We start from the raw sequence: 26806 nt of genomic DNA on the forward strand, positions 1-26806 counted from the left end.
CTTTTAAAAATGTTGAAGACATAGAGATGACGATAATTTAAAGCAGGGGTGAGGAACCTGTGGCCCTGCAGACATTGCTGGACTGCAGTTCCAACCATTCCTGGCCATTGACCTTGAAGCCTGATACAGATGGGAGTTGGAGTCCACCAACATTTGGAGGACCACAGATATTCCCTGTCGCTGACTTAGAGTAACTCATCTCATGGTCCAGATTGGAAGTGTCTGGGTTCATATCGGCTGTCAAAGAATCTTTTATGGAGTAAGACGAAGGGAAAATGCTGTTGCTGTGCCAAAATCCTTATTTTCTCAATTATTTTAGATGGGTAGCTTCCACCCAAAGGAGGAAAGAAGAGGTCTAAAGTAAGGGTGGCTGTGACCCTCCAGTTGCTGCTGGACTCCAGCTGCCATAATCTAACAACATCTGGAGCACACCAGGTTTCCACCCCTGGTCTAATGGAGGCAAACGTAATGGGGTTTGCTCATGGGAATGATAACAGGAGAAAAGAAGGGGATAGATTGCCTTATTGAGCCCCTAAGATCCTTCAGCGTCCTGAAGGTGAGCATTACGGTTGGAGAAATGCATGCATTGGAATTAAAAACAAACAAACAAACCTCACTTCCTCATGCTCTTCTCCCCCATAGAATAGCCATAAAACTCAGCCCCAAAGCTGAGCCCTTTAAGCACAGTTATATCACAGAGGGGAAAAGATTTCAGGAATATGGAAAAGAAAAAAAAAGTGTCATTTATTAATTAAAGCCGGATGTGTCTCAGGACCCCAATACTTCAAGAACCATCTCTCCCCACTTGAACTGACCCAAACCCCGAGTTCTTCATCTGAAGCCCTTCTCCATGGGCCCCCTCCAAGGGAGGTGCAGAGAGTGGCGACATGAGAACAGGCCTTCTCAGTGGTGGCTCCCCGCTTGTGATATGCTCTCCTCAGAGAGGCATGCCTGGCACCATTGCTATCTATTTTTAGGTGCCAGGCAGAAACATTTATTTTTACCCAGGCTTTTGACACTTAATTTGGAGGGCTTCAAGTATTGGTGGCGTCTTTTAGCATGTCAGGTTTTGTAAGATCTGTGTTTTATCGGTACTGATGTGTTTTTAGGGTTTTTATTTATTTATGATCATTGGTTTTAGCGTCTTATTATTGTAAGTCATTTTGGGTCACACTTGTGCGGAAAGCGACAAAAGATTATTATTATTATTATTATTATTATTATTATTATTATTATTATTATTATTATTATTATTATTATAAAATAATAAAATTTTATTTCTAGGCCGCCTATCTGGCCGAATTAACGGCCACTCTAGGCGGCATACATAGACTAAAATATAACATAGAGTAAAATATAACATATAATACAAAACAACAATAAGTATACTCAATCCAAACCTACCCCCATCATACAAAAATTTAAACTAAATTAGACAGAGGTCTCGAATGCCTGCCTAAAAAACCATGTTTTCAGTTCTCGGCGGAAGCCTGTCAGGGAGGGGGCATGGCGGAGATCATAAGGCAGAGAGTTCCAGAGGGCGGGGGCCACAATTGAAAATGCCCTCTCTCTGGTCCGCACCAGCTTAGCTGTTTTGACTGGTGGGACCGAGAGAAGGTCTTGGGAGGCTGATCTCGTTTGGCGGCCTATCTGGTGATGCTGAAGGCGTTCCTTTAGATAAACTGGACCAAAACCGTGTAGGGCTTTAAAGGTTAAAACCAACACCTTGAATTGGGCCCGGTAAACTTATTACTATTATTATTATTATTAATGAATTTTAAAAAATAGGTTCCTTACTTGTCCTTTACCATGAGGTCCAAGGGCAAGTTACAACAATAAAATATACAATTATAAAACAGACAAAACAGTTACAGCCATAAATCAAGAAAAAGTGTAAAAACAGTTAAAAACAATTCAAACATTTAAAAAGAATTCAGCATGTAAAAAGAGTTAAAAATAGTTCCAGTACAGATGCAGACTGGGATAAATATCTCTCCCTGCTCTTGAAATAATGGCTAAGCTAAGCAGGGTCAGGCCTGGTTAGGACTTGGATGGGAGACCGCCTGGGAATACCGGGTGCCGTAGGCTTAGAGGAAGGCGATGGTAAACCACCTCTGAATACCTCTTACCATGAAAACCCTATGAATATATCCAAAAAAGATCCATAGGGTCGCCGTAAGTTGTAATTGACTTGAAGGCATATAACAACAAAACTTCTGGAAGCTCACCTCCACCCTCTAATCTAGGGAACATTTTGGATTTGGTTTTCTCAGGTGGGCAGGGAGAGGGTGGGGGACATAAAAACAGCCCCTGTGTCATGGTCAGATCCCCTGCTGGTGAGTTTTAGACACAGTGGCCTTTTCCCTCTGCCTATTAAGATGGTCTGCCCCCAGAGACTGATGGATCCTGTTGGTTTTTGGAGGGCTCTGGGGAGTTTTCCAGTTGGCATGGCTGGCTCTTCTGTCGAAACCCTGGTTGATCTATAGAATAAGGAGATGACCCGGGCGGTTGACACAGTTGCACCTGACCGTCTTCTCCCAACTGCCAGAGCTCAGAAAGCTCTGTGGTATACCCCGGAGCTAAAAGCAACGAAGTGAGAAGAGAGACGGCTTGGCCTCAGGTGGAGAAAAGCTCCCAACACATGGGGCTTATTGCATTACTTTATCGGATTAAAATGGTATCTCTTTTGTCTGGATTTCTAAAATTCCTTTCACACAGCAGTATCTCCTATACCAGCATGTTGTGCAAATGTCTTTCACACTGCTGCAGTTGAGACACCAGGATCAGGTGAAAAAAGTAAGAAAAACAGCAAGAAAGCAAAAACTCGCAACAAGAAAAAGCCAGAAACAAAGCACTGAGGAAAAGGAGAAAAAGTGGTCACTTTAAAAATATAAGCTGCTCCAGGTTAGGTAAAAAAAAAAAAAAAAGACTTGAGAGAAGGAGGGCTTAAAAGACAATAGAAAAGGACTTGAAAAGCAACTTCAGCAACTATCACACACAATAAACCTCATGTCTGAAAGCAGCCCGGGCAACTAGCTAGAGTAAAGTGAACTCAGAGAAGAGAAAAAGGCAAGTGTGAACTTTAAGCAGCCGCCCGGCTCCATGGGGGGGGGAGGGATGGGTGAAGAGGCAGGAAAGAACGGGACTTCCAAGGCACAGATCAGACGTAAAACTCAGAAAAACAATGCAAGGAAGACTCACCAAAGGCAAATAGGGAGCAGGCACAAGCAGGAACGAGTTAAAAAATAGAAATATAGCGAGCTTCGGTGTCTGTCATGTGACAGGCTGCTAGCACAAATCTCCTGCAATTTTCCGGGTTCCCAGACTTCCAAATGGATTATTTCTGGTATTATTTATCAGGGAAATTAGTGCTAAACTTCCACTGCATGCTAAACTTCTGGAACTAGCTTGTACATCTTGTGAAAGGTCAAAAAATCACCAGGTAAGAAATCATCAGAAAAACGGATTGAAGTGCAGTGTGAACGCAGCCAAACACTGGTACATGCTGATGTTTGAGCTTACTCAGTGGCAGTGAAGAAAACTTACTTACTTCTCTGTCTTCATTGTGTCCTCAGCTTGCCATCCAGCAGAACTGTTTAGAATGGCTAAGGCAGCCTTTCCCAACCAGTGTGCCTCCAGATGTTGTTGGACCACAACTCCCATTAGCCTCAGCCAGCATTTCCAATGGTCAGGAAAGATGGGGATTGTGGTCCAACAACATCTGGAGGTACACTAGTTGGGAAAGGCTGGGCTAAGGGCTTATTATATACTGGCTCTAGGAAGGTGCTATGGCCATCTAAAGCCCCCCTGTGACCTGTTTGCTAAGCATTTTGAGGATAAAATTGCTTCCATCCACCAGGACGTGGACTCTGGTGTTGATGCTGATGATCCGGGTGAGGTGCCTGGACCACTTTCTTGTCTGATGTCATTGGATGAGTTTCAGTTGCTGTGGCCTGAGGATGTACTTGTCTGAGTTCATGCAACCACTTGTGTCATGGACCCTTACCCTTCCTGGCTGATAAAATCTGGCAGGGAGGGGGAAGCTGGATGGGCCAGGGAGATAATAAATGCTTCTCCCCAAGAAGGAGTAGTCCCAGGCTGCCTGAAAGAGACGGCACTAAGACCACTCCTGAAGAAACCTTCCCTGGACCCAGAAGATGCTGATAATTTCAGACTAGTGGCAAATGCCCCCTTTCTGGGCAAGGTTCTTGGGAGAGTGGTTGCCAACCAGATCCAGATGCCGTTGGAGGAGACAGATTTTCTAGATTCTTTTCAATTGGGATTCAGGCCTGGGTTTGGTACTGAAACTGTTTTGGTTGCTCTGTACAATGTCCTGTGTAGGGAGGAGAGAGTGGGAGTGCGACTCTTTTGATTGTCCTTGATCTTTCAGGAGCTTTCAGTACCATCAGCCGTGGTGTCTTTCTGGGGTGACTGTGTTGAGTTGGGTGCTATGGGCACCACGTTGCAGTAGTTCTGGTCTTACTTGGATGGCAAGCTCCAGAAGGTGGTTTTTGGGGAGCATTGCTCGGCTCTGTAGGTTCTCCAGTGCGGGGTCCCACAGGGGTCAGTTCTGTCCCCCAAGTTGTTTAACATTTACATGAAACCACTAAATAGAGTCATCGACATTTTGGAAAGCATTGTAATCAGTATGCTTTGACATCTTTTTTTTGGCGCCAGATAAAGACGTACCCTTTCCCTCAGGCATCTGATAGACTGAGGTAATGTTGTCTGTTATGAGTATGCTGCCAAAACTTCCTGTGGCTGCATTGGGGTATTGTTGTGCTGCTGTATTTATTGTTTATGTTATTTTACTGTTTTGTTTTTATAGTTTGATCATATGTTTTGTTTTTAAACCATGTTGTAAGTCACTTGGAGACCTTTGGGTGGCAAGCAACTAATAAATCATCATCATCTCCATCTCTTCAGGGCCAGAACTGCACTATAAGGCTCCTGTTCCCTGAACAGCAACATTCAAGAGCTAGAGATAAACTGCAACATTTTGTTGCAGCCCTCCCACACGGCATGCATACACTCGTATAACGCGATAGTTGAATACGTGTCAGCATAGCACCCTTTTGGTCTCATCTCTCAAAACTCACTGTGCATGTCACATAAACACATGCACACATAAAATGGAACAACTCATCATAACAAACATCAAACGCTTGCAGTGATAACTTAATTGCTGCCACCAAGACATTCAGGCCAACCTTTTCAAGCTTAAACTCCCAAGATGAAGAAGGAAGAAAGTAAACCCCATGAAATGAATGAGGTAAAGCTAGTATCATTTCCAAAGCGTCAAATTTTTTCCTTATAAAATAATGTAGCTAATTGGTACTTGGCAGACCCTTGTATATACACATACGATCACAAAAGCAATTTCAAGATCTGTTAATTATATGCCTCTGTTTTTTTTAATAAAGACTTTCAACAGATTTAGTGGCTATTATACACTCAACTGCATTCCAAATACAGTGTGTATTTAAAAAACATTTATTAGTACTAGTTAATTAGATTGATATTGGCCATAATCACATTCACACTGAACAAAGAGGTTCTTTCCACTGAATCTTCAGTTATGGTATTAATCAGTGCAGCTGAGTTTTTGTCATGTAAATATAGCCCTTACTGCAACATCCCAGCATTTGAAAGTCCAATGCTGGGGTTGTATCCAACACTGCTGTTCCACATGAGCAGCAGACTTCTGCCTGTGCAACGGAACACCACCCTCCTCTCCCCCACGCCCTCAAATCTTCTTCAGATGGCTGGGGATCCTCTGGAACAGATTTTGGAAGTGTGCAGGGAGAGGAAGGGCAAGTTCCGTTGTGTGGCATTGGCTGCAACCCCTGTGGTCTAAGGAAGGGATGGTCAGAAGGAGGTTCAGAGGCTGGAAGTGACTTCAGCTGCCCCCCAGAAGCTTTACCCAATGTTATCTGACATGTGCCATAGATGTCCACTCACAGTTTCTCTTGTAAGGAAAAGAAGCACTGATTATGCATGTGCTCTGCCTACACTGCAGAGGCAGTATGTTTCCAAATAGCAGTTGCGGGAAACCGCAGGAGGGGAGGGTGCTCTTTGCACTCAGGTCCTGCTTGCAGGCAGGGCCAGTGCCAAAGGGCGGCCAAGTCAGACTCTGGCCGAGGGCCCCCTAAAGGACCCTTTGTTAGGGTGGGAGAGTAGTGCTTCCCTTCCGTGATCTGCAGCAGGGACCTTGGGACGGAGCTTCCAGGCTGCCCGCCCCATCGCTCGCTCCACCTACCTCTCTCCTGTCTTCTCCTGCTGTGCACGCTGCGTGCACAAGGCTGCCATCAACCAAGATGATGGTGGAGGCTTCTTTAACGGGCTAATGCCCCTACCACCATCTGGGTTGATGGCAGGCATGTGCACACACATAGCGTACCAGCAGGCTCTTCTTAGGTTCTTCTGCGTTGTGCATTAAAGTAATTCATATTGCTGCCTAGCCCCTGTTCCCTGGGATATCCCTATGATAAGCTTCTCCCTGCCCAGAAGCAGGGAGCAAGAGCAGCTCTAAACTCTGGCCTCTGATGTAAGAAGGGGCTGGGAACACAATGAGGAACACAAATCGTGCTCGTTCTTATTTATGATGTCAAAACGTGCAAAAAAAAACCTTTGCATCATCACTGTGTGTTGTTGCGTATGATTAAGATCTGGTTTGGTGTAGCGGCGAAGAAAATGCGCCAAGGAGTCCCCCAGTTCAAGTCTCGCCTTGGCCAGTAACTTGTTGGTAGACCTTAATATGTGGCATGCATATTCTTTCCAAAGTCAAGTTATTAACACTCAGGCTCAATGATGAATAAAACATGGCATAAGAAACCTCTATAGTCCACCAAGATCAGCTTTTAATGTTAGGTGCACTATTTATGTACCAAATCAGACCCCCAAGGATGCGCCAATGGGTGTTGTCACTGAATGTAACTGTCCCCAGACATTTATCAAAACCTGAGATGGTAGGCATGCTGTTGTTTTTGCTGCTTAAATTTAAAAACAGCTACTGGGGTAGTGTGTGTGTGTGTGTGTGTGTGTGTGTGTGTTCCTGAATTTATATTGCTAAGGGACTGGAAATGCTGGGAAAAACAGAAGACAGTAGAAAAAAAGGAAGGCCAAACAAGAGGTGGCTCGATTCCATGAAGGAAGCCACAGACCTGAACTTGCAAGCTGTGAACAGGGTGGTTCATGACAGATGCGTTTGGAGGTCGCTGATTCATAGGATCACCATAAGTTGTAATCAACTTGAAGGCACATAACAACAATGGGATTGGAAGACATTGGCATGTAACTTGGCTATCAAAATAGAACCTTAACTAGTGATGAAGAGCCCCTCCCCAAATCTGCACTGGAAATATTTTTATGGGAGGGGGCCATAGTTCAGTGCCAGATCACATGCTTTGCATGCGGTAGATTCCAGGGTCAGTCCCTAGCATATGAGGAAGGGCCATAGCTCAGTGGCAGAGCAACTGCTCTGTATGGAGACAGCTTCAGTCCCCAGTATCTCTAAGTAGGGCTGGGCATACCCCGGCCTAAAATCCTGGAGAGCACTGTAGACTCTGTAGGGGTGAGGAACCTCATGCCTGGAGACCCAATGCGGCCCTCCAGACCTCTCTGTCTAGCTCTGTGAATTCTCCCCAAGCCACACCTCTCACTGTCCCTGTGTCACACCCCAAATGTTTATGCCTGGTTGAGTATGTTTGTATGGATGGAAGACAGAGGGCTGAGCGTGTATAGAAACTAGCCTACAGTACCAAGTTATTTAAAAACTCATTAATTGCTCTGTCCCCTTTGGCCTCTGGCCTTCAGAAGGTTGCCCAGAAGGACCCGTGGGTTCTAAAAAGGTTCCCCAACCTGATAAACTGAGCTAGTTGGACCAATGGTTCCTGTGGCATCTCCGGTTATTAAAAATGAAATAAATTCAGGAAGCAGATGATGGAAAAGGCCTGTAGCTTGAGGCTGCGGAGAGGGGTACTGTCTGTCCGAGTGCACGACAAGGTAGCTCCCTGCATTCATCACTGTTTCCTTCACTAGCGAATGATTGCACACACACCTGTCCCAGTTTTTCTCTGGGAAACTCAAAGAGTACTGTAGGGGGCAGTGCATGAACATGATAAATGCGACGGAAATACTTTTTGCTGATTCCTGAAGAGCAGATTTGTTGGCCTGTAGCAGCAAAAAGGAAGACAAGAAGACAGGGAGAGCTGTGGATTGATAAAGCCTCTCATTTTTATAGCACAAGTGTTCAGAGGCAGGAACATATATAGTTTGTCAGGCACACCTGGTGAGCTTTTGCTTGCTAGCTTACGTCTAATTTCTGCTTTGCAGTTGCATCAAACAAGGCAGCCGGGTGCATTGTACATTTCATAATGTCAAGCTGCAATCCACTGCCCAAGTCTGGGGGAACCGATCCCATTGCACGCAGTGTGGCTTGTTTCTGAGTAAACGTGCATAGGATTGCTATGTTGGCTAGTTAAAAGATTCTAGTCAGCTTTCAGTCTTGTAGCTGGATGACATCTCCAAACAGTTTAGGCTATATGTAGCACAAAGATTATTTCAAACCTTGGTTTTAGGAATTTCTTAACAAGAAAGAAAGAAAGAAAGAAAGAAAGAAAGAAAGAAAGAAAGAAAGAAAGAAAGAAAGAAAGAAAGAAAGAAAGAAAGGTGGAGGGTTTTTTTTTCCCCATTTGACTTGCATCTTGCTTTTGCTCCAAGAAATTCAGGGTAGTGCATATAACAACAACCCTGTAGGATGGATTAACTTGTGAGCCTGTGACTGCCCCAAGGTCACCCGGTGAGCTTCACAACTGCATGGCTGATTGAATTTCAGGATCTCCCCAGTCCAAGCTGAGCAACTTTTTCACTACTCCAATGCAGACATGTTATTTCCCCCGCCCCACAACATTTGTTGCAAACTGCTGTGATGTTTTTCGCGAAAAAGCTGTATAGAAATATTTTTTATAAATAAATAAATAATAAATTGGACCCTTTCCCTCAGGGCATTTTTGTACTGGCTGAATGCTCGAGCTGGGAAGTCTGCATAGCTTTAAATCAGCCACCCTGGTGCCCTCCAGATATTTTGGAATACAACTCCCATCAGCCTCAGCATCTTATAGCTATGCTGGCTGGAGCTGATCAGGTAACATTCAAGTAACACACCCTGTGCCTGAGATGGTAACAAGCCACTGGCTGCCAGAGTAGACCTGATGGGAGTTGTAGTCCAAAACAACTGGATACACCAGGTTTTCTTTCTTTCTTTCTTTCTTTCTTTCTTTCTTTCTTTCTTTCTTTCTTTCTTTCTTTCTTTCTTTCTTTCTTTCTTTCTTTATTTATTTATTTATTTATTTATATCTCGCCCTTCCTCCCAGTAGGAGCCCAGGGCAGCAAACAAAAGCTCTAAAAACACTTTAAAACATCAAAAAAGCAGACTTTAAAATATTTTAAAACAAAACATCTTTAAAAACATTTTTAAAAAAGCTTTAAAAACATACTAAAAAGCAGTTACAACACAGACGCAGACTGGGATAAGGTCTCTACTTAAAAGGCTTGTTGAAAGAAGAAGGTCTTCAGTAGGCACCGAAAAGATAACAGAGATGGCGCCTGTCTAATTCCAGAGGGTAGGTGCCACTACACTAAAGGTCTGTTTCCTATGCTGTGCGGAACGGACCTCCTGATAAGATGGTATTGGCAAGAGGCCCTCACCTGCAGAGAGCAGTGATCAACTGGGGATATAAGGGATAAGATGGTCTTTCAGGTACCCTGGTTCAAAGCTGTATAGGGCTTTAGAGATGTGAAAACCGGGGGAGGGGGGAGAATTGCAGGAGAAAAAATGGAAAGAAACTCTTCCCCCCCCTTTTTCTTTTACAGGCTTTCACAACTCTAACTAGGTTGACAAAAGCTGGCTTGAATATTGCTTCCTCCATGTATTACTTCAGACAAGCATCTTGCCTACAGTTCTTAGTCCTCTAATATGGGGATAAAAGTGACCTATTTTACAGGCAAGGCTTGCTGAGACAATGTGCATGAAATGCTTTGGACAGCCTAAAAGACGGTGCTATCTAAAAAGAGGGTTCCCAGCATCACTTTTGGCAAGCTCATTTTCAAAGCCGAACGGACAGAGAGGCATGCCAGCCACTCGGAGACCTTTCTATATGATACATTTCCTTTCTCCTTAAAACTCTGCATCTGCTTTTTTTTACTCAGTATATGACTTGGAGGGATTTGCTTATAAACACCCACCAGGTGGAAGATGTTCTAGAAGTGCATGTCTGGCTTTGAGAGTAGCATAGCAGAGGAGGTACGGACTGAAGTCTGAAAAAAGAACATACTCTGCCTGCTGAAGGTGCCAGGTTCAATCTGCGATGCTCCACTTTGAAGGATCCGGTAACAAGACCTCTGCCTGAGAAATTGACAAGGGTAGAACCAGAAGAGGGATGGGGAACCTTGGGCCAGGGGGCCAAATGCGGCCCTCCAGGCCTCTCTACCTGGCCCTTGGGACTTCCCACAGGCCACGCACCCCTCAGTGGTCTTGCTTCACTCCCCAGCTTGAGTGTTTCTGCCTGCCTGGAACATGTCTTTAAACTCTAGATGGAGGATACAGAGCGGTGTGTGAGTGTGGGTAGAAACAAGCCGACTGTACAAAGGAAAAATGATGCTGGCAATGCTCCATCCCCATTTGTCTCTGGCTTACGCTTGCCAGGTCAGAAGCATCTCAAACTCTGAGATTTCAGGGCTGCGTCCTAGTGATGTCATGGGGCGGGCACTAGTGATGTCACAGGGTGGGTCCTAGTGATGTCATTACGCATCAACCACAGTTGCTTGGAGCATACCACTCAAAGAAAGAAAAAAATATCTGATTGGAAATTACGGTAGAAATCTTAGCTAAATGAGGGTGTTCCCAAGTTCAGCTGAAGTGACAGGATCATTCCTTCTCACCTGGTCAGGGAACCCGGACAGACAACATTTAATCTAGCCTACTTGCTTATGGCAAGAAGGGTTTAAGTGCCCTCAGGCCAGGCAGGGTGATTGTGAGGATTAAATGGACAGGGAGGAGAGCCATATGTGCCACCTTTTGCTCCTTGGAGGAAAGGTGGGATATCAATGTAATAAATGAATAAAAATGATAAATAAGGCCACTGTAGGAAGAAAGGAGCCTAGTGTTGGGGAGATGTTAGCTGGGAGCACTCAGAAGGCTGCAATTTTAAACACATTTACAAAGGAACTAAACCCCATAGAACTCAACAGGACTTACTTATGAGTAGATATTGTTAGGAAGGGGGTGGATAGAGCAGCCAGCTACGAGCTCATTTAACAAAGTTGTGGAGAGTGCAACTGATGCTATGGTGAATATCTCTTAAACCAGACCACCTAGAAACTTACTTTTTGTTTCTAAATGAAAGCTGAGAGTCTGGAGATTGGGGTGACTCGCCTGGAGACTCAGAGAGGATCCTAAAAATCTGGAGTCTCTGGGCAAAAACCAGAGACCTGGCAACCCTACTCTGGCCCCATCCCACACTGACATGTGGGAATGCTAAACTAAAATATAAAGGGGGGATTTTTGTTTTATTTCTATAAATGTATTAAATTAGAAAACTTTGTTTAGATTTTTGCTGTGTTCTTCTTTATTATTGATCTTCCAACAATTCTAGCTACTGGTTTAGGGAAGGGACAGGTATAAATGCAATGATAATCAATTTCCTAATACAGTTTCTAGCTGTAGCTCAGTGGCAGAGCATCTGCCTTGCATGCAGAAGGGCCCAGGTTCAAACCCCAGCATCTCCATGTGGGGCTGGGAGAGACTCCTGCCTGAAACCCTGGAGAGCCACTGCCAGTCAGTGTAGACAACACTGAGCTAGATGCACCAATGGTCTAACTCAGTATAAAGCACTTTCCTTTGTCCTTAAGAGTTAAAAATGTTGGGATGAAACTTTGGATTGAATTCGCTCAACCAAGATTTTATATATGGGTATAGATATATGTATACATGTACATATTTCCAAAATAAAAGTTTTGTTGTTGTTGTTGTTGTGTGCCTTCAAGTCGACTATGACTTATGGTAACCCTATGAATCAGCGACCTCCAAGAGCATCTGTCATGAACCACCCTGTTCAGATCTTGTAAGTTCAGGTCTGTGGCTTCCTTTATGGAATCAATCCATCTCTTGTTTGGCCTTCCTCTTTTTCTACTCCCTGCTGTTTTTCCAAGCATTATTATCTTTTCTAATGAATCATGCCTTCTCATGATGTGTCCAAAGTATGATAACCTCAGTTTCATCATTTTAGCGTCTAGCGACAGTTCTGGTTTAATTTGTTCTAACACCCAATTATTTACCATTTCTATAAAGAAGAAGAAGCCTTGAGATGTACTCTTGGTTTCAACATTCAATTGTCTGCCATCGCTCTCTCTCTCTCTCTCTCCCCCCCTTTCTTTTACGCTATTTTTCAGGCATTGTCTGTTGTCTCTGCCAAATTTGAAATAAGAAAGGCGCCGAAGAGCGGCTTTCTTTGGGAGGAAACAGTTGATTAAATTGACAGGGACAAATAGCTGAGAGGCATTTCTGGTGGCCTTTTATAACCCCTTTCCCTACAAATAAGCATCAGGGGAGATGACTAAGAATGAACGGGGTCAGGAAAGCTTTCATTGTGGGAAGGTCATAGTCTATGAATGGTGGAAACCCTGCAATATTGATTGTTTGCCTCCCTGAACCCAGTAAGGATATTTCACACTGTTCCGCTACTAATGAATGTTTTGAAACAGGAGACCAGCGCTGTAACCTTCACTGTTGGACTGCATGCATGGACAGGCTTGCAGGAGTTGTTGTTACATGACTTTATGGGAATCATAGAACCATAGAATAGTAGAGTTGGAAGGGGCCTATAAGGCCATCAAGTCCAACCCGCTGCTCAATGCAGGAATCCAAATCCAAGCATTCCCAGCAGATGGCTGTCCAGCTGCCTCTTGAATGCCTCCAGTGTCGGAGAGCCCACTACTTCTCTAGGTAATTGGTTCCATTGTCATATGGCTCTAACAGTTAGGAAGTTTTTCCTGATGTTCAACCGAAATCTGGCTTCCTGCAACTTGAGCCCATTATTCCATGTCCTGCACTCTGGGACAATCGAGAAGAGATCCCAGCCCTCCTCTATGTGACAACCTTTCATGTACTTGAAGAGTACATGAAGAACCATAGTTCAGTGGCAGGGCATCTGCTTTGCATGCAGAAGGTCCCAAGTTCAACCCCTGGCATCTGCAGGTGGTGTCCTGCCCAAGCCGGCAAAGATGTGCTTTTCTTTAATAGGTGTAATGGAATGTTTCAGTTCAAAGCACTTCATGAATCAGCTTACAGGTCACACAGGATTTGGCATCTCTACACCGCATAACAAGGCACAACTGCACAGAGCTAAGATGTTGCAGCAATTAGACATACAACCCTTGTGGGTGGGCTCATTCTACTTGTGTGAGAAAGATGTCATGGAACGGGAGCGCATGTGCAGTCCTCCGTAGTGGCACAGTGGGAACCCTTTGACCCTGCCATCACGGTTGCCTACTTGTCCGAGGGGAGGGTGGCAGAAACACTTCTGCAAGATCCTCCTTGGAGGAGGAGGGGTGTGTGGCAGTGGGAGTGAGAGAGGGGGGTGAAGGGAAGATGGGGGGCAGCCTCCTCTTCGGGCAGTGACATGAGTTGCAATTGGAGTTACAGGGATGGAGCTGTCACTGTCAGCAGCATTGACGCCTTCAGCCTCAATCTCCTCTCAGTGCAAGACAAGAGGGACCTCCCCCAAGTCCCATTCCATTTCCTTCTCCTCATCGCTCCAAGGCTGTTCCATGGGACTCCTGCCTGAGTCCCTATAACAAGTGCAGAGAACATTTTCAAACTCCAGCTGTCATCAGCCCTGGCGACAGCAGTGTAGTGGCAAATTCAGAAGTGCAGCGTCCCTTCATGATAGTCACAACCACACCCTCTCCTCCTTTTCTTTTGTTTTGCTGCTGGGTTGAGAATGAAAGCCTTGTTAATGTCTTCTACCACAACAATAGACATCCTTAGGAGCCAGTCAGCATGAAAGAAGAGAGTGTTAGCTACTGAGAAGTGTCTTCTCAGTGTCTGGCTCACCTGCTTTCACTCTGATTGGTTCCGGTCAGCAGGAAAGCATAAGGAAGCATGTTAGAAGATTGTTTTCAGTGGCTAACACACTCCCCTTTCATGCCGATTGGCTCGTAGGATGCTGGGGACAGAGGGACCCTGCTGGGACCCTTCTCCCCACAAAAGTAAAAGGTCTAAGAACTCCCGCAAGTCCCTGGGTGACTACACCCCTGCCCAACAAGCATGGCCAATGGCAAAGGATTATGGGAGCTGTAGTTCAGCAACATCTAATGAGGCAGAGGGGCAAAGGACACGTGCCCTGGAGTGCCTCTGCCAGTCAGTATAGACAGTACTGGCTGCCCATTTGCTACTGGGCCAAGTTCAAGGTCCTACTTTTGGTGTACAAAGCCCTATACAGCTCGGGACCAGGATACCTGAAAGACCGTCTTATGCCTTATATACCCAGCCGATCACTGCACTCTGCAGGTGAGGGTCTCCTGCAGATACCATCTCATCAGGAGGTTCGTTCTGCACAACATAGGAAACAGACCTTTAGTGTTGTGGCACCAAAACGTTGGAATTCCCTCCCCTTAAATATTAGGCAGGCACCGTCTGTGTTATCTTTTTGGCGCCTTTTGAAGACTTTCCTCTTTCAACAAGCCTTTTAAGTTGAGACCTATCCCAGTCTGCGTCTGTGTTGGAATTGCTTTTAATATGTTTTTTTTAAAAAACAAAATGCCTAGATAATACTATACAGCTCAAAGCTGGATGTAGGAGCACCTTTTTCTCCACAGGAGAAATGCACTTGTATGGGGTCTAGCAGATCAGGTGGTGAGACTACAGTACCCAGCATAGCTGCTTGTTCCCTTTCTTGTGGAAGCCAGAAACAAAAGCATTTGTGCAAAACAAGGAAGAATTCAGTTGTCCTCAAGTTGCAGGATTTGGCATGGTGCAAAACTTTATAGGGCAGAGGACATAGCATATTCCACTTTTGTTCTGGTCGCTGGGGGACCTACAAGTGTGGACTATAATTGCAAGGTTCACAAGTGGCTCTGTGTGTGTGTGTGTGTGTGTGTGTGTGTGTGTGTGTGTGTGTGTGTGTGTGTGTGTGTGTGTGTGTGTGTGTGTGTGTGTGTGTGTGTGTGTGTGTGTGTGTGTGTGTGTGTGTGTGTGTGTGTGTGTGTGTGTGTGTGTGTGTGTGTGTGTGTGTGTGTGTGTGTGTGTGTGTGTGTGTGTGTGTGTGTGTGTGTGTGTGTGTGATAAATATCAACATTTTCTTTTCCAGTTCCTCAGACAAGCCATGTATTAATAATTGAGACTCCTCATTAATTTTTGCCTCCTGCACCAATCCTTCCTGTTGATCTGACGGCTTTTGAAGTGCATTCCAGAAATCTACCGTACTACCTACATATGCAAATGAGGCTAAGATTAATTAACACCTCTTATTCACTGTGTTCAGAGCTGGATGAGAAATGTAATTGCAGCCACAAGACTTATTTCTGTTGTCTTTTTTTAATACATGTATCTCTAGACATCATTATGACAGCCTTGAAATAAATGAGTAGAGAGAAGAATCCCTCTAAATGTTCTTAATTAAATAACTAAGTGTAACTTTGCAACATAGATCAAAGCCTGCTGATTTTGAAATAATTTTCACGTGTGTATTTTAAGTGGGTAATATGTTTTATAGATTTTGAGTGGGGGTAAGCCAGGGTAACTTGGGATCAATGTGGCTTAAACATATCTGGATCTGGGCGGGATTGTACCTTCTTTTTAAAAAAAAATGTGTTCCTCCTTAAACCAACCCTATGAAGTAGGCAGTAGAGATCTGCCGTTTGTCTCCACTAACGAATGCAGTATGGAATGCAGTTATGCAAGTAATCAGCACCTATTGAACAGTGCTTGTGTCATCACTGAGGATTTAGAAACACATACTTAAGCCTTCTTACCTGAGGTTTCCCCTGAGATCCTTCAACAGGATATTCCAGGGACTTTATTATATTTTGTTATTACTTGTTTTTAAAGTCTGTGCATTGGTGTTTTCTTATGAATATTTTATATTATGCCTTGAGGTTGTCTGTATTATTATTATTATTATTATTATTATTAAAGCGGTATATAAATTTGGTTTTTTAAAAAAAAAATACTTGTGTAATATTCATTTAAATTCTTATTTATAGCCCATTCATTGTTCACACAATCCCTGAGCAAGAAACTAATATATTGCTTTAATCAGAAACTGTATGGCTTTAATCAGTAAAACATAGATAGACAATCTCAGGCTGAGAGGCCATATGTGGCCCTCAAGACGTCTCTGTCTGGCCCTTGAGACCCTCTCCAGGACACAATCCTTTCCTAGCCACACCCCTTGCTGGCCTTGGTCTCAACCCTCTTTGAGTATTTTTGCCAGACTGGAACATGTCCTTGAACTCTGATCATGCCTCTTGCTTTCCTGGATGGAGGATACGGAGAGTGTGAGTGTGATTTTACAAAGGTAAAAATCACATGTCTTGCTGTGCTCACTTTTGCCCCGGACTCTGCCTACTAATGGCATGCAGCTCCCAGAAGGTTGCCCTGGAGGGAATTGCAGCCCTTGGGTTGAAAAAGGGGTTCCCATCTCTGCAATAAAACAATATTTCATTGTAATAGAACTTAAGGTAACAGACTGACAACAGACTAACAGCATGACTACATCAGCCAAGCAGTGGCACTGCTTCAGTCAAATGCTTGGTTAAATAGCCAGCTGGGTTGGTATTCAGCTAACACATTTGGTCAGCGCAAGGATTTCTGCTTGTGCAGGGGGACTTTCCCCCTTCATCTTCCTATGGGGTGTGTGCAAGAAGGGGGGAAGGAGGAAAGTCCAGTTGCACAAGAGGAAATCCTTGCACTGTTTGGACTGTTACTTAGCACTATGCTGAATACAACCCCTGTTCTTTATCATAGAACGATGTGTCTTCCATAATCAGTCCAACCATACATGGATTTCACTTCTGATCAGGGTAGACCTAAGGGCGTCAGGATCCGTCCAAGGGTCCATCTAGTCCGTCATTCTGCTTCCAACTGTGGTCTGGGTGCTGTGATGGCAACAGCCCTCCCCTACTCCCCACCACTGAACCTGGATGGGTCCATTTAGCTCTCATGACTAATACAATGATAGACCCTGACAGACCCTGTCCTCCATTAAATTGGTCCATAAGAACACTCTAAATCCCAGGCTTGTCATGAGGACTTGCCTGGTTGCCTGCAGGAAGCGACAGTTCCTTCCAGCCAACTGAGGGTCAATCCTCTAAGAATTCAGATGCAGTCTGAATTCAGACATGGGGCTTATTGCATCAGTTTAAGGGATGAAAATGGTAGAACTTTTGTCCCAATTTCTAAAATTCCTTTCACTGCAGTACCTGTTGCGTTAAGGAACCGTGGCTTTCTCGGCTGCCATACCTGTATTTTTGCACAACTGTCTTTCACAGTGCTGCAACAAACCGCCTTGTATTCATCCCTCACCCGTTATACACATGTGCACTGTAGTTCCCCTGGACACAAGGGTATGTGTGGGGAAAAGGAGGAAGGGAATGCTGCTACCTGCGCCAGAATACTGGTTGAATTTTCAGCAGGCAAAAAAAATTGACGTACACCTAAAGGACAGGAGTGCATTGCACGCCAGGATGCCTGTCACATGAGCAGCTGCAGCTAGCGCAAAGCTCCCGCAATCTTCCAGTTTCCCAGGCTTGCAAACAGATTATTTCTCCTATTATTTCTCCTGAAAAATAGTGCTAAGCTTCTAGTATATTCCACTAGATTTCTGGAACTAGCTTTTACATCGTATAAAAGATCAAGTATAATGTACAAATTGCCGGGTAAGTAATTGTCGCAATAACAGAATAAAGTGTAGTGTGAAAGCAACCATAACTGCAGTGCTGTCTCCCCCAGCCGATGCTTCTCCTATGACACTGTGCTGACAGGCAAAAGGCAGGACGTAAAATCTCAGAGCAGCCAGAAGAGCAAGGGAGGGAGAGGACTTCTGGCAAGCAGGGCCAGTGGGAGGGCAGCCCATGGCTATGAGCATTATTTGCAAAACTGTTCTATTCATTGCATGCTGTCTCCTGTCTCTCCCTGTCTCCACAAACCCCTTCTTTGCTCTAGCAGGCTGATGTGAGGATCTTTACGCAGAACTGTCCCTGTGAGTTCAGTAGAACTTATTTCCTAATAAACCTGCTTAGGTCATGACCCACAATCCAAGGATTAAAAGTGCCAAAGTGACCCAGATGAAGGTAAAGTTCAGGTTAATTCCTGGGGGGGGGATTATCGATGCCTCATTCAGGGCCTTCCCGGCTGGAGATCGCAGCCCTGCCACTTCTGTGGGACTCAGAAGAGGAGTCCCCTGCAGTGTTTATGTCTCCCCAGCCTCGCTGATACCAAAGAGTACAGAATCAGGCAATATCTCCCCAGCCAGCTCCTCCAGGGAGGTGGAGCCTGCCACACTCAGGGTCTTGTCAGCCTACATAAGGCTTCACTTAGAGCCTGGCTAGGAGTCCAGAGTCTGTGAGTTCAAATCCCCGCTCGTGTCTCCTGTGCGTCAAGGGCCAGCTAAAGATTACCCTCGCAGTGAGTGGCTGAGGGGTTACGTGCCGTGGGCAAGCTGCATAGTCCCAAGGAGCCCAGTTGCCCCCCAGCTGGCAGTTGCAGACAAGGAAGGGGCTGGCTTGTGCAGCTGTGGCAAGCTGAGCAGGCCCTAGCCAGCTGGGGAGGGCTAGCCTCAGAGGGAGGCCATGGGAAAACCCCTCTGAATCCCGCTTACCATGAACACCCTATTGCTTACCATGAACACCCTATGTATAGGGTTGCCATAAGTCAGGATTGACTTGAAGGCAGTCCATTTCCATTTCAGCTCTAGCTCCCTGCAGAGGCATCTCCTGTAGCTGCTTCAGCAGGTCTTTCCGGAGCTGCCCAAGATCCTGGCTACTCTCTTTTTGACTGGCCACTCTGAGGATCCATCAGGTCTGGCACTTTTATTTTCTCTGTGAACCCACCAAGCAGGACATGAAGTTGGCAACCCCAAGCAATGGGTAGCCCAGGGGCCTTCTTCCTCTGAATGAGGAGGTTCCTTTTAGCTACCTTGCCTCAATAGCCACTGGCAGGATTGCACTCACCTTTATGGGCAGGATTGTACTCCCTCTGAAAGAGCAGGTTTGTTGTTTGAGGGTGCTTCTGGATCCATCTTTGTCCTTTGACCGGCTATCCCTGGTACACCAACGATGGGCTGTCCTTGGACAGGGATAGCTTGCCCGCAGTGATTCATGCAGTGGTAAGAAATGCACCCTATGTGGGCTACCCTTCGACCTGGTCCAGAAGCTCCTTCAGATGCAAAATGCTGTGACTAGACTGTTGGTAGGGACAGAGTACCACCAGCATATAACTCCAGCACTTAAAAGTTTGCACTGGCTGCCCATATGCTAGCGGGCCAGGTTCAAGGTTCTTATATTAATTTGCAAGGGCCCTTTACAATTTTGGTTCAGGATATCTTTTTTTTTCTTTCTTCAATTAATTTTTATTCCAATTTTCAAAACCAAAACAATACAAAAAGAAAACAACACAAATCAATAACTAGTACAATACAAAAAGAAATATATATATATATATATATATAAAAAAGAAAGAATATTGACTTCCGATTTGTCATAGTTCAGCTATAAATCTATAATATATAACAAACCTATCTCTTAATAGATTATAAAATCACCTTCCTCCAACGGTTATCTTAGTTGGTTTCAAATCTCATTAACATCATATCATTTTAATCTTCCACAAAAAGTCAAAGAGAAGTTTCCAATCCTTGAGATATATGTCAATCAATTTTTTTTTCTAAATAAATATGCCAATTAATCCAACTCATCAAATCTACTAAGTCCAGTAATTTTAAATCGCTGTTCTGTCATTATCCATATTGGGTCCATCTTCCATCTTTACGCACCCAAAAATCTTGCTGTCATAGTCATATAATAAAAGTCTGATAGGAATTTCCTCCATCACAGATATTTTCTTGCCATCAAATCCAAACGTATCACTGAAGTATTGTTGCAAAGCCGCATCTCTGTTCCTCTTTTCCACATGATACACTAGTACATCTCTTGAAGGTTTTTCCATTGACACAAAACAGGGATTAATTCTGTTAACTTTCTCCATTTCAAGTTCCATCAAATCCTTCCAGTCCAAGAATTTTTTTGAACCGATAATATCTTTATCTCCAATCTCTTCAATTCCTTCAGGGACAGCGCTGAATTCCAAACTGTAATATTTGTCTCCAGGATCCATCACAGCCAGGAAATCCAAATCTTTTTTCATGTCCATAATTAAGCCAATCTCCATAGTTTGAACCTTGCCTTTAATTTCTCTTTCATCCTTTTTTGGTTTTCCAGATCTATCTTTATTCTCCTTTCTCATAGAATCCTGAATTTCTTTCAGCTCCTGTCTCATTTCGTGAAATTCAATTCTCCACGCTTGTCTATTATTTCTCAGTTCTTGTTTTATTGAGTTAATCCCATTCATTATTTTCTGAAACATGTCTAGAGATAAAGTCCCTTCTTGTACATCCATGATCTTCTTAATTGTCATTCTTAAAGCCAAAGGAACAAAACTCCTTCAATTTTCAATGTCCCAAACAAAGAGCAGCTTATTTCTTTAACCAGTTACAAAGGAGTTAATCTTTCCAACAAACTAACGTCACACGCTAGACAGCCCTTATCTCTTATCTGCCCGGAAGTGTAAGAACGGCTTTAGTTCACAGCGTCGAAATAGCTAGTAGCAGAGAGAATGAGCAGATTCGTCAAAAAAAAAGTAGATCAGGAAAAATAGTCCCAGCCATAAATCAAAAAGATTTATCTCTTCCAATCAAAAATCTCTCGTCCGTTGTAATCTTTAAAATGCTATTTTCCATGTCAGCTTTTTGCAATAAAAAAAAGATAAGCTATTTATATTTTCTTCCCCCTTAGTTCCGTGAATAAAAAAAGGAAAGTCTTACCTCACCTAGGTTATCTCAATTGCTGTTACTTTGACAAATCTCTTTAGCTGTATAGATAAGAAAATGATGAATGTAGACAGGAGGATGTTTGCCTGTTAATCCGTATAAAAAAAAACGGGTCACTTATCCAGCTGAGCTAGCATAAAAATCCTCGCTCTGTCTGAGCTGCTGGAAGACAGACAATTCTGACGAATTCCAGACTCCAACAATCAAAACAAAGCTATGTGGGAAATCTCACGTTTCTTCTTTAACCGGAAGAAATTATTCCCAGTCAGAAAAGAGCCTTCTGACTGAATTTAAACTGGATAAGTTTCATCCAAGACGGAACTCGTCTCAGAGGCTGCACAGGCGTAGGGATCCTCCTGGGAAGTCCGGTTCAGGATATCTTAAGGAAAGCCTGATCCCTTATATCTCGACCCCATCACTGAAATCTTTGGGGGAGTGTTTGCTGGTGGTCCCCATGGCTCCATTGCACAGTTTATATCCATGGCAAGAGCCATGCATCCAGTTTTGTGGGCCCATTTTTGTGGAATTCCCTCCTGGCCTCCATCCTGTTGACCTTTCAGCACTTGGTGAAGACTTTATTTATTTCAGCAGGCATTTTAAGTGGGTTTCCTGATTTTTATGGTTGATTTTAACTGATTTTGTGTTGTATTTCTGTTGCATCCTTTATGTATCTCCATTGTACATTGCTTAGAAACTGCGGTATTGAGAGGTATTTAAATTATTAAAATAAACAGTAAATAAATACAGCACCTGTGAGCACTGAGAGAGATTCTCAGTCTGTACCAGTCAATCCTGTAAGGTAGGCCAGTGCTGCTACTTGGCTTGCATCACCGGCAAAGAGCTTTGGCTGGCAGAGAAGGCTTTGCCTATGGCGTCCCGGTGTGTTCATGGCCAAAACGCCATTTGAACTGGTAGCATCCCAGTGTGGATTTTCAGATGCTACATTCTGCAAATCGGAGCTTCCCTGAATTGAGAGGTCGGTGTGTGCCTCCCCTTCTGGCGGCTGAAAATGCTTAAAGGCTGCAGCCATTTGCTTTCTTACGGACGTTGACTTGTATCCAGGGTTGGTCATACTCAGAGTAGACTTATTGGAATTAATAGAAGCAAGTGACTTATGTCCATTCATTTCAACAGCTCTACTCTGAGTAGGACTTAGTTTGATAGAACCCCTCTCATTTAACTGACATGCGGTTTCCTCTTTTGAAAGTCTCAGAATAAAGAGTCTGTTGGTTTGTTTTCATTCGAAAAGGAATATATGCCTCATGAGCTGGGGAGGGGGAGAGAGAGATTGAAGGGCACATTGTGCTCCCCCCACCCGCCTATTCAAAAGAAGCCTAACGTCAGGTAGAATAATGAGCTCTCATTGCTTAGAACCGAGATGGAATTCTCTCATAAATGATTCATAGTCAACCAGCTGACAATATAAATGAAGAATTTTTCAGTTTTTCGTACAGTAGTCCCCACCACAACAACTACCTGTAGCCTATTGTTGTTGTTATGTCTTGTCTTGCTGTCTTTGGGTTTTGCTACTTCTCTCTCTCTCTCTCTTGTAGGGCTGACCCCTCTTTTTAAAATACAAATTCAAGTTGCAAGAAATGGCAGCAGTCTACACTTTACATGCTACCTTTCTGTCTGGATTTTGTATAGTAGTTCCTCCGCTCAGAGGTCTGCAGATGTGCTTTTTGTGCTTTGAGACCTTCCCTTTACCGGGGCATGTTTGATGAGCCTCGGCCCTTCTGCTGAGCTTGGGGTGGGTGCAGTACTTTGGATGAGCTTTGGACACCTTGAAAGTTCAAGGGAACTGTGGGCAAAAGGCCGGCACTAGCTGCCAGTACATACCAAGGTAGGAGTGTTAGTATACAAAGCCCTAAATGGCCTAGAGTCAGGTTACCTGAAGGATCTCACCTTGTCGCTTATACATCAGCCAGATCATGCAGCCATCCGGAGGAGCCATCCTGGCTATCCCACAGTTATCTCATATCCATTCAGTTTCTCCATGAACCAAGGCTTTTAGCATAGTGGCACCAGCAATTTTGAACCCCGTCCCTATGGAAATCAGACAGGCACTACAGTCCTGAGGTTTTGTCTCCTCCTGAAAACTTGTTTCGCCAAGTGTTTTTAAGGAATTAATCTGATTCAATGCTGGTGATTTGTTCTGTAGTTTATTCTTTTATGGTTTAGTGATTTTATTGTACATCGCCTTGATGGTTCTTTCATGAATTAGTGATTTATAAATATTCTCATAAATGAAATGAATGAATAAAATGAAATCCCCTGTCCTTCTGCCTCCTTAGCTACAAGCTCAGGAGGAGAGATGATTCTAGTCCAAGAGCCTCCTAAGCTCAGTACATCAGGAATGAGCTCCTGCAGCCAGGGGGATGGGGTAATGTCCCTGACCCCATGTGGTGTTTCAGGATGCCTCCAAGCTCAGTGCAACATGGAAGATTAGAAAACACATGCATATTTTTCTGCCATTGGGGGAATGGGTTGAACCTGGCAACCACAAATGCTTGGCTGGTTCTCAAAGCAAAATTTGTGGACGCTTGTCTGGCCCGGAGTGCATGGGCTCCATAAAAAGAGAGCCTTCACTGTGTTAGACTGTGCCAATTTGATTATGGTGCCTGGCTGATCTTTTGTTTGGTGTGGGAAAGGAGGGTGATAGTTCATGGAGTGAGAGACAGATTTCTGGACCTGATAGCATGTTTGCTTGAAAGTAAAATTTGTTGAGTGCAATGAGACTTCTTCCCAAGTTAAATGTACCATAGATGTTGTTTTGGTATGCTTCACCATTCACACACGCAAGCTGTGCTGTTGATGGGGATCCTTGAGGTTTGGGTTCAAATCTCATTATAACTGGATTTACTGGGTTAGTAAGCTGTCACCTCTCAATCAATGTGAAATGAAGGTAATAATTACACTTTTTACATAGAGAAAAGATATATTCTAGTAAGATAGCAAGCACAATTGTTGTTTAAGAGGCATATAGATAATATGTTCCTGTATGCATGTATGTCTATATATACACACACAGGGACATATACAAATATATACACACACAAGGAGGGGGAAATTAACAATGGGATTGTGATGTCCTTATATGTTAAAACCTGTAAATATGGTAAGTGCGGGTTTATTAAGGGATATATGGTAAGTGAATTGAATGAGAGCGGGGAGAGCATGGGTTGGAAGGCTGGAGAATGCTGGATGATGATTGGCTGAGTGTTTGAACGGCTGAAGGTATGAATGGGAAGATGACAGTTGAGAGGAGGTTGGTTGGTGAGAGTTGTGGGAGAGTCGTTAGCGGAGAGTTATTTGGATGGGTTGGTTGGCAGAGTTCTGAGGGAGGGTTGGATTATATTTGGCTGATATTTAGACAGTATATTTATGACCAGAAACATAAAGAGTGACACTATACGGAACCATACGCTTGTTAAACATTCCTAAAGTAATCTTGTTATTTCCTGGTGTTATCAAATAAATACTTTTTTTTATCATTAATTTTATTCAAATTTTCCAACACAAAACAAAACAAGAAAGAAACAAATTAAACAATAAAATAAAATGTTGACTTCCGATTTGTCGCAGATCAGTTATAGGTCTATGATATATAGCAAACCTGTCTCTTAATATATTACAAAATCACTTTCCTCCAGTAGTTATCTTAATTAATCATCAAATCTCATTAACATCACTTTATTCTTTCCGCAAAAAGTCAAAGAGAGGTTTCCACTCCTTGAGAAATATATCCATCGATTTTTCTCCAAATAAACATGTCAATTAATCCATCTCCTCAAGTCTGCTAGGTCCAGTAATTTCAATAGCCATTTTTCCATTATCAGTGTTAATTCCATCTTCCAACTTCCATCCTTGCACCCATAATAATCTTGCTGTCATAGTCATATAGTAAGAGTCTGAAGGGAATTTCCTTCATCGCAAATATTTCCTTGCCATCAATTCTGAATGTGTTGCTGAAATATTGTTGTAAAGTCATATCTCTGTTCCTCTTTTTTACGAAATGCACTAGCACATCTCTTGAGAGTTTTTCCATTGTCACATATCTGGAATTAATTCTATAAATTTTCTCTATTTCAAGTTCCATCAAATCATTCCAGTCCAGAAATTCCATCGAAACATTGATAGCTTTATCTCTGATATCTTCATCAATTTCTCCAGGGACAACGCCGAATTCCAAACAGTAATCTTTATCTCCAGGATCCACAAACTCCAAATATTTTTCCAGTTCCACACTTGATATATCTGTTCCAATCTCCAAGACTTGCATCCTCCCTTTAATTTTTCTTTCATCTTCTATTGCTTGTCCAGTTGTATCTTTGATCTCATCTACCTCCTCTCTCATAGAATCCCCTATTTCTTTCAGCTCCTGCTTCATTTTGCCAAATTCAATTTTCATCTCTTGTCTACCCTGTCTCAGCTCCCGTTTGGCCATCTCAATCTCATCCATTATTTTCTGAAACATATTTAGAGAGAGGACCCCTTCCTGTACATCCAGGGTCTCAGCCCCTTCCTTGATTGTCATTCTTAAGACCAAGAAAAAAAGAACCCCTTCAATTTCCAATATAGTCGCTATTCCCAAGCAAAGAGCCATTTATTTCTTTTTCCAGCAATCCTGGTTGTCATTCTTAAAAGAAGCCTTTAATTTCTGATATTAACCACTGTTCCCAAACATAAAGGCTTTTTTCCCAACAACAAAAGAGTTAATATTCCATGCCTGGTGACATCATCTGGCCAGCACAGTTCTTATCTCCCGCACGTCCAAGAATGCAAAACAAATTTGGTTCACAGCGCCGAACAATTAGTAACATACAGCAGATTCGTCTAAAGAAAGTAGTCCAAGAAAAAATAGTCCCAGACATATATCAATCAAATAATCATCTAAATCAGATTTTCTCTTCGGGTAAGTTGCCCCTCATCTGTTTTAATCTTTATAGTTTCCAAATTCAGGCCAGCTTTTTGCCATAAAAAAATAAGATAAGGTTTTTTTTAATTTTCTTTCCTCCTCCTTAATTCCTTGTATAAAAGAGAGAAGTGTAACTCACCCAGGTATCTTGATTGCTGATTCTTAAACAAATCTCTTTTGCTGTAGTAATTTAAGCCAAATGATAAGATTAGACAGAAGAAAGCTCGCCTGTTGTAGGTCGTTTAAAAGAAAAATGTCTCGCTTTTTTTCAGTCCAGCTTGCTGGAAGTCCTAACTCCGTCCTCGGCTGCTAGGTATGCCTTCTTTTCCCAGGGAATTCCTGATCAATTCCAGCCACCGACAGCCCAACGAAGTTTCTGTGGATAATCTCTTTGGTTCACCCTTGCCTGGGAGAACATTTATACCAGTCAAAGTTCCCTTTTGACTGATTTTAAACTGAAAAAAGCTTCCTCTGAGACAGAGCTCATCTCAGAGGCAGCCACAGGCAGAGCAATCCTTCCGGGAAGTCTTAAATACTTTTATTGGTTTACCAAAAGCCTGATCCTTGGCTGGGAATACACAGACCAGAAGGGAGAGCAGGGTAATTACCAAGGCTGAAGGGAAACTGTAACATATGGTGGAAGCGGTGAAGGGAGATATTGTAACAACGTCAAGTATCCAGAGCAACCCAGGATTGTATGCCTTATAGACAAAGATACAGGGGGGTTGTGGACAGCAAGGGCACCCAGACACAAAGTAACAAGCTATAGAGAGACTGAGGCAAA

At 43.5% G+C, this 26806-nt stretch overlaps 1 protein-coding gene across 4 annotated transcripts in view; it reads left to right on the top strand.

Annotated features, from left to right (window-relative positions):
• PIK3C3 (phosphatidylinositol 3-kinase catalytic subunit type 3) overlaps positions 1 to 26806 on the top strand; it is a 157324-nt gene that overhangs the window by 68366 nt on the left and 62152 nt on the right. Inside the window, exon 23 of one of the 4 annotated variants that reach the window (XM_061613426.1) lies at positions 4927 to 5181. The exons of the other annotated variants lie outside the window; for them this stretch is intronic. Coding sequence (XP_061469410.1) covers positions 4927 to 4961 — 35 coding nt within the window. The 3' untranslated portion in view covers positions 4962 to 5181. Of the gene's footprint in view, positions 1 to 4926; positions 5182 to 26806 lie in introns of those variants that run through there. 4 annotated transcript variants of the gene reach the window in all.

Source organism: Rhineura floridana, chromosome 1 (assembly GCF_030035675.1).
Source record: "Rhineura floridana isolate rRhiFlo1 chromosome 1, rRhiFlo1.hap2, whole genome shotgun sequence".
Taxonomy (NCBI): Eukaryota; Metazoa; Chordata; class Lepidosauria; order Squamata; family Rhineuridae; genus Rhineura; species Rhineura floridana.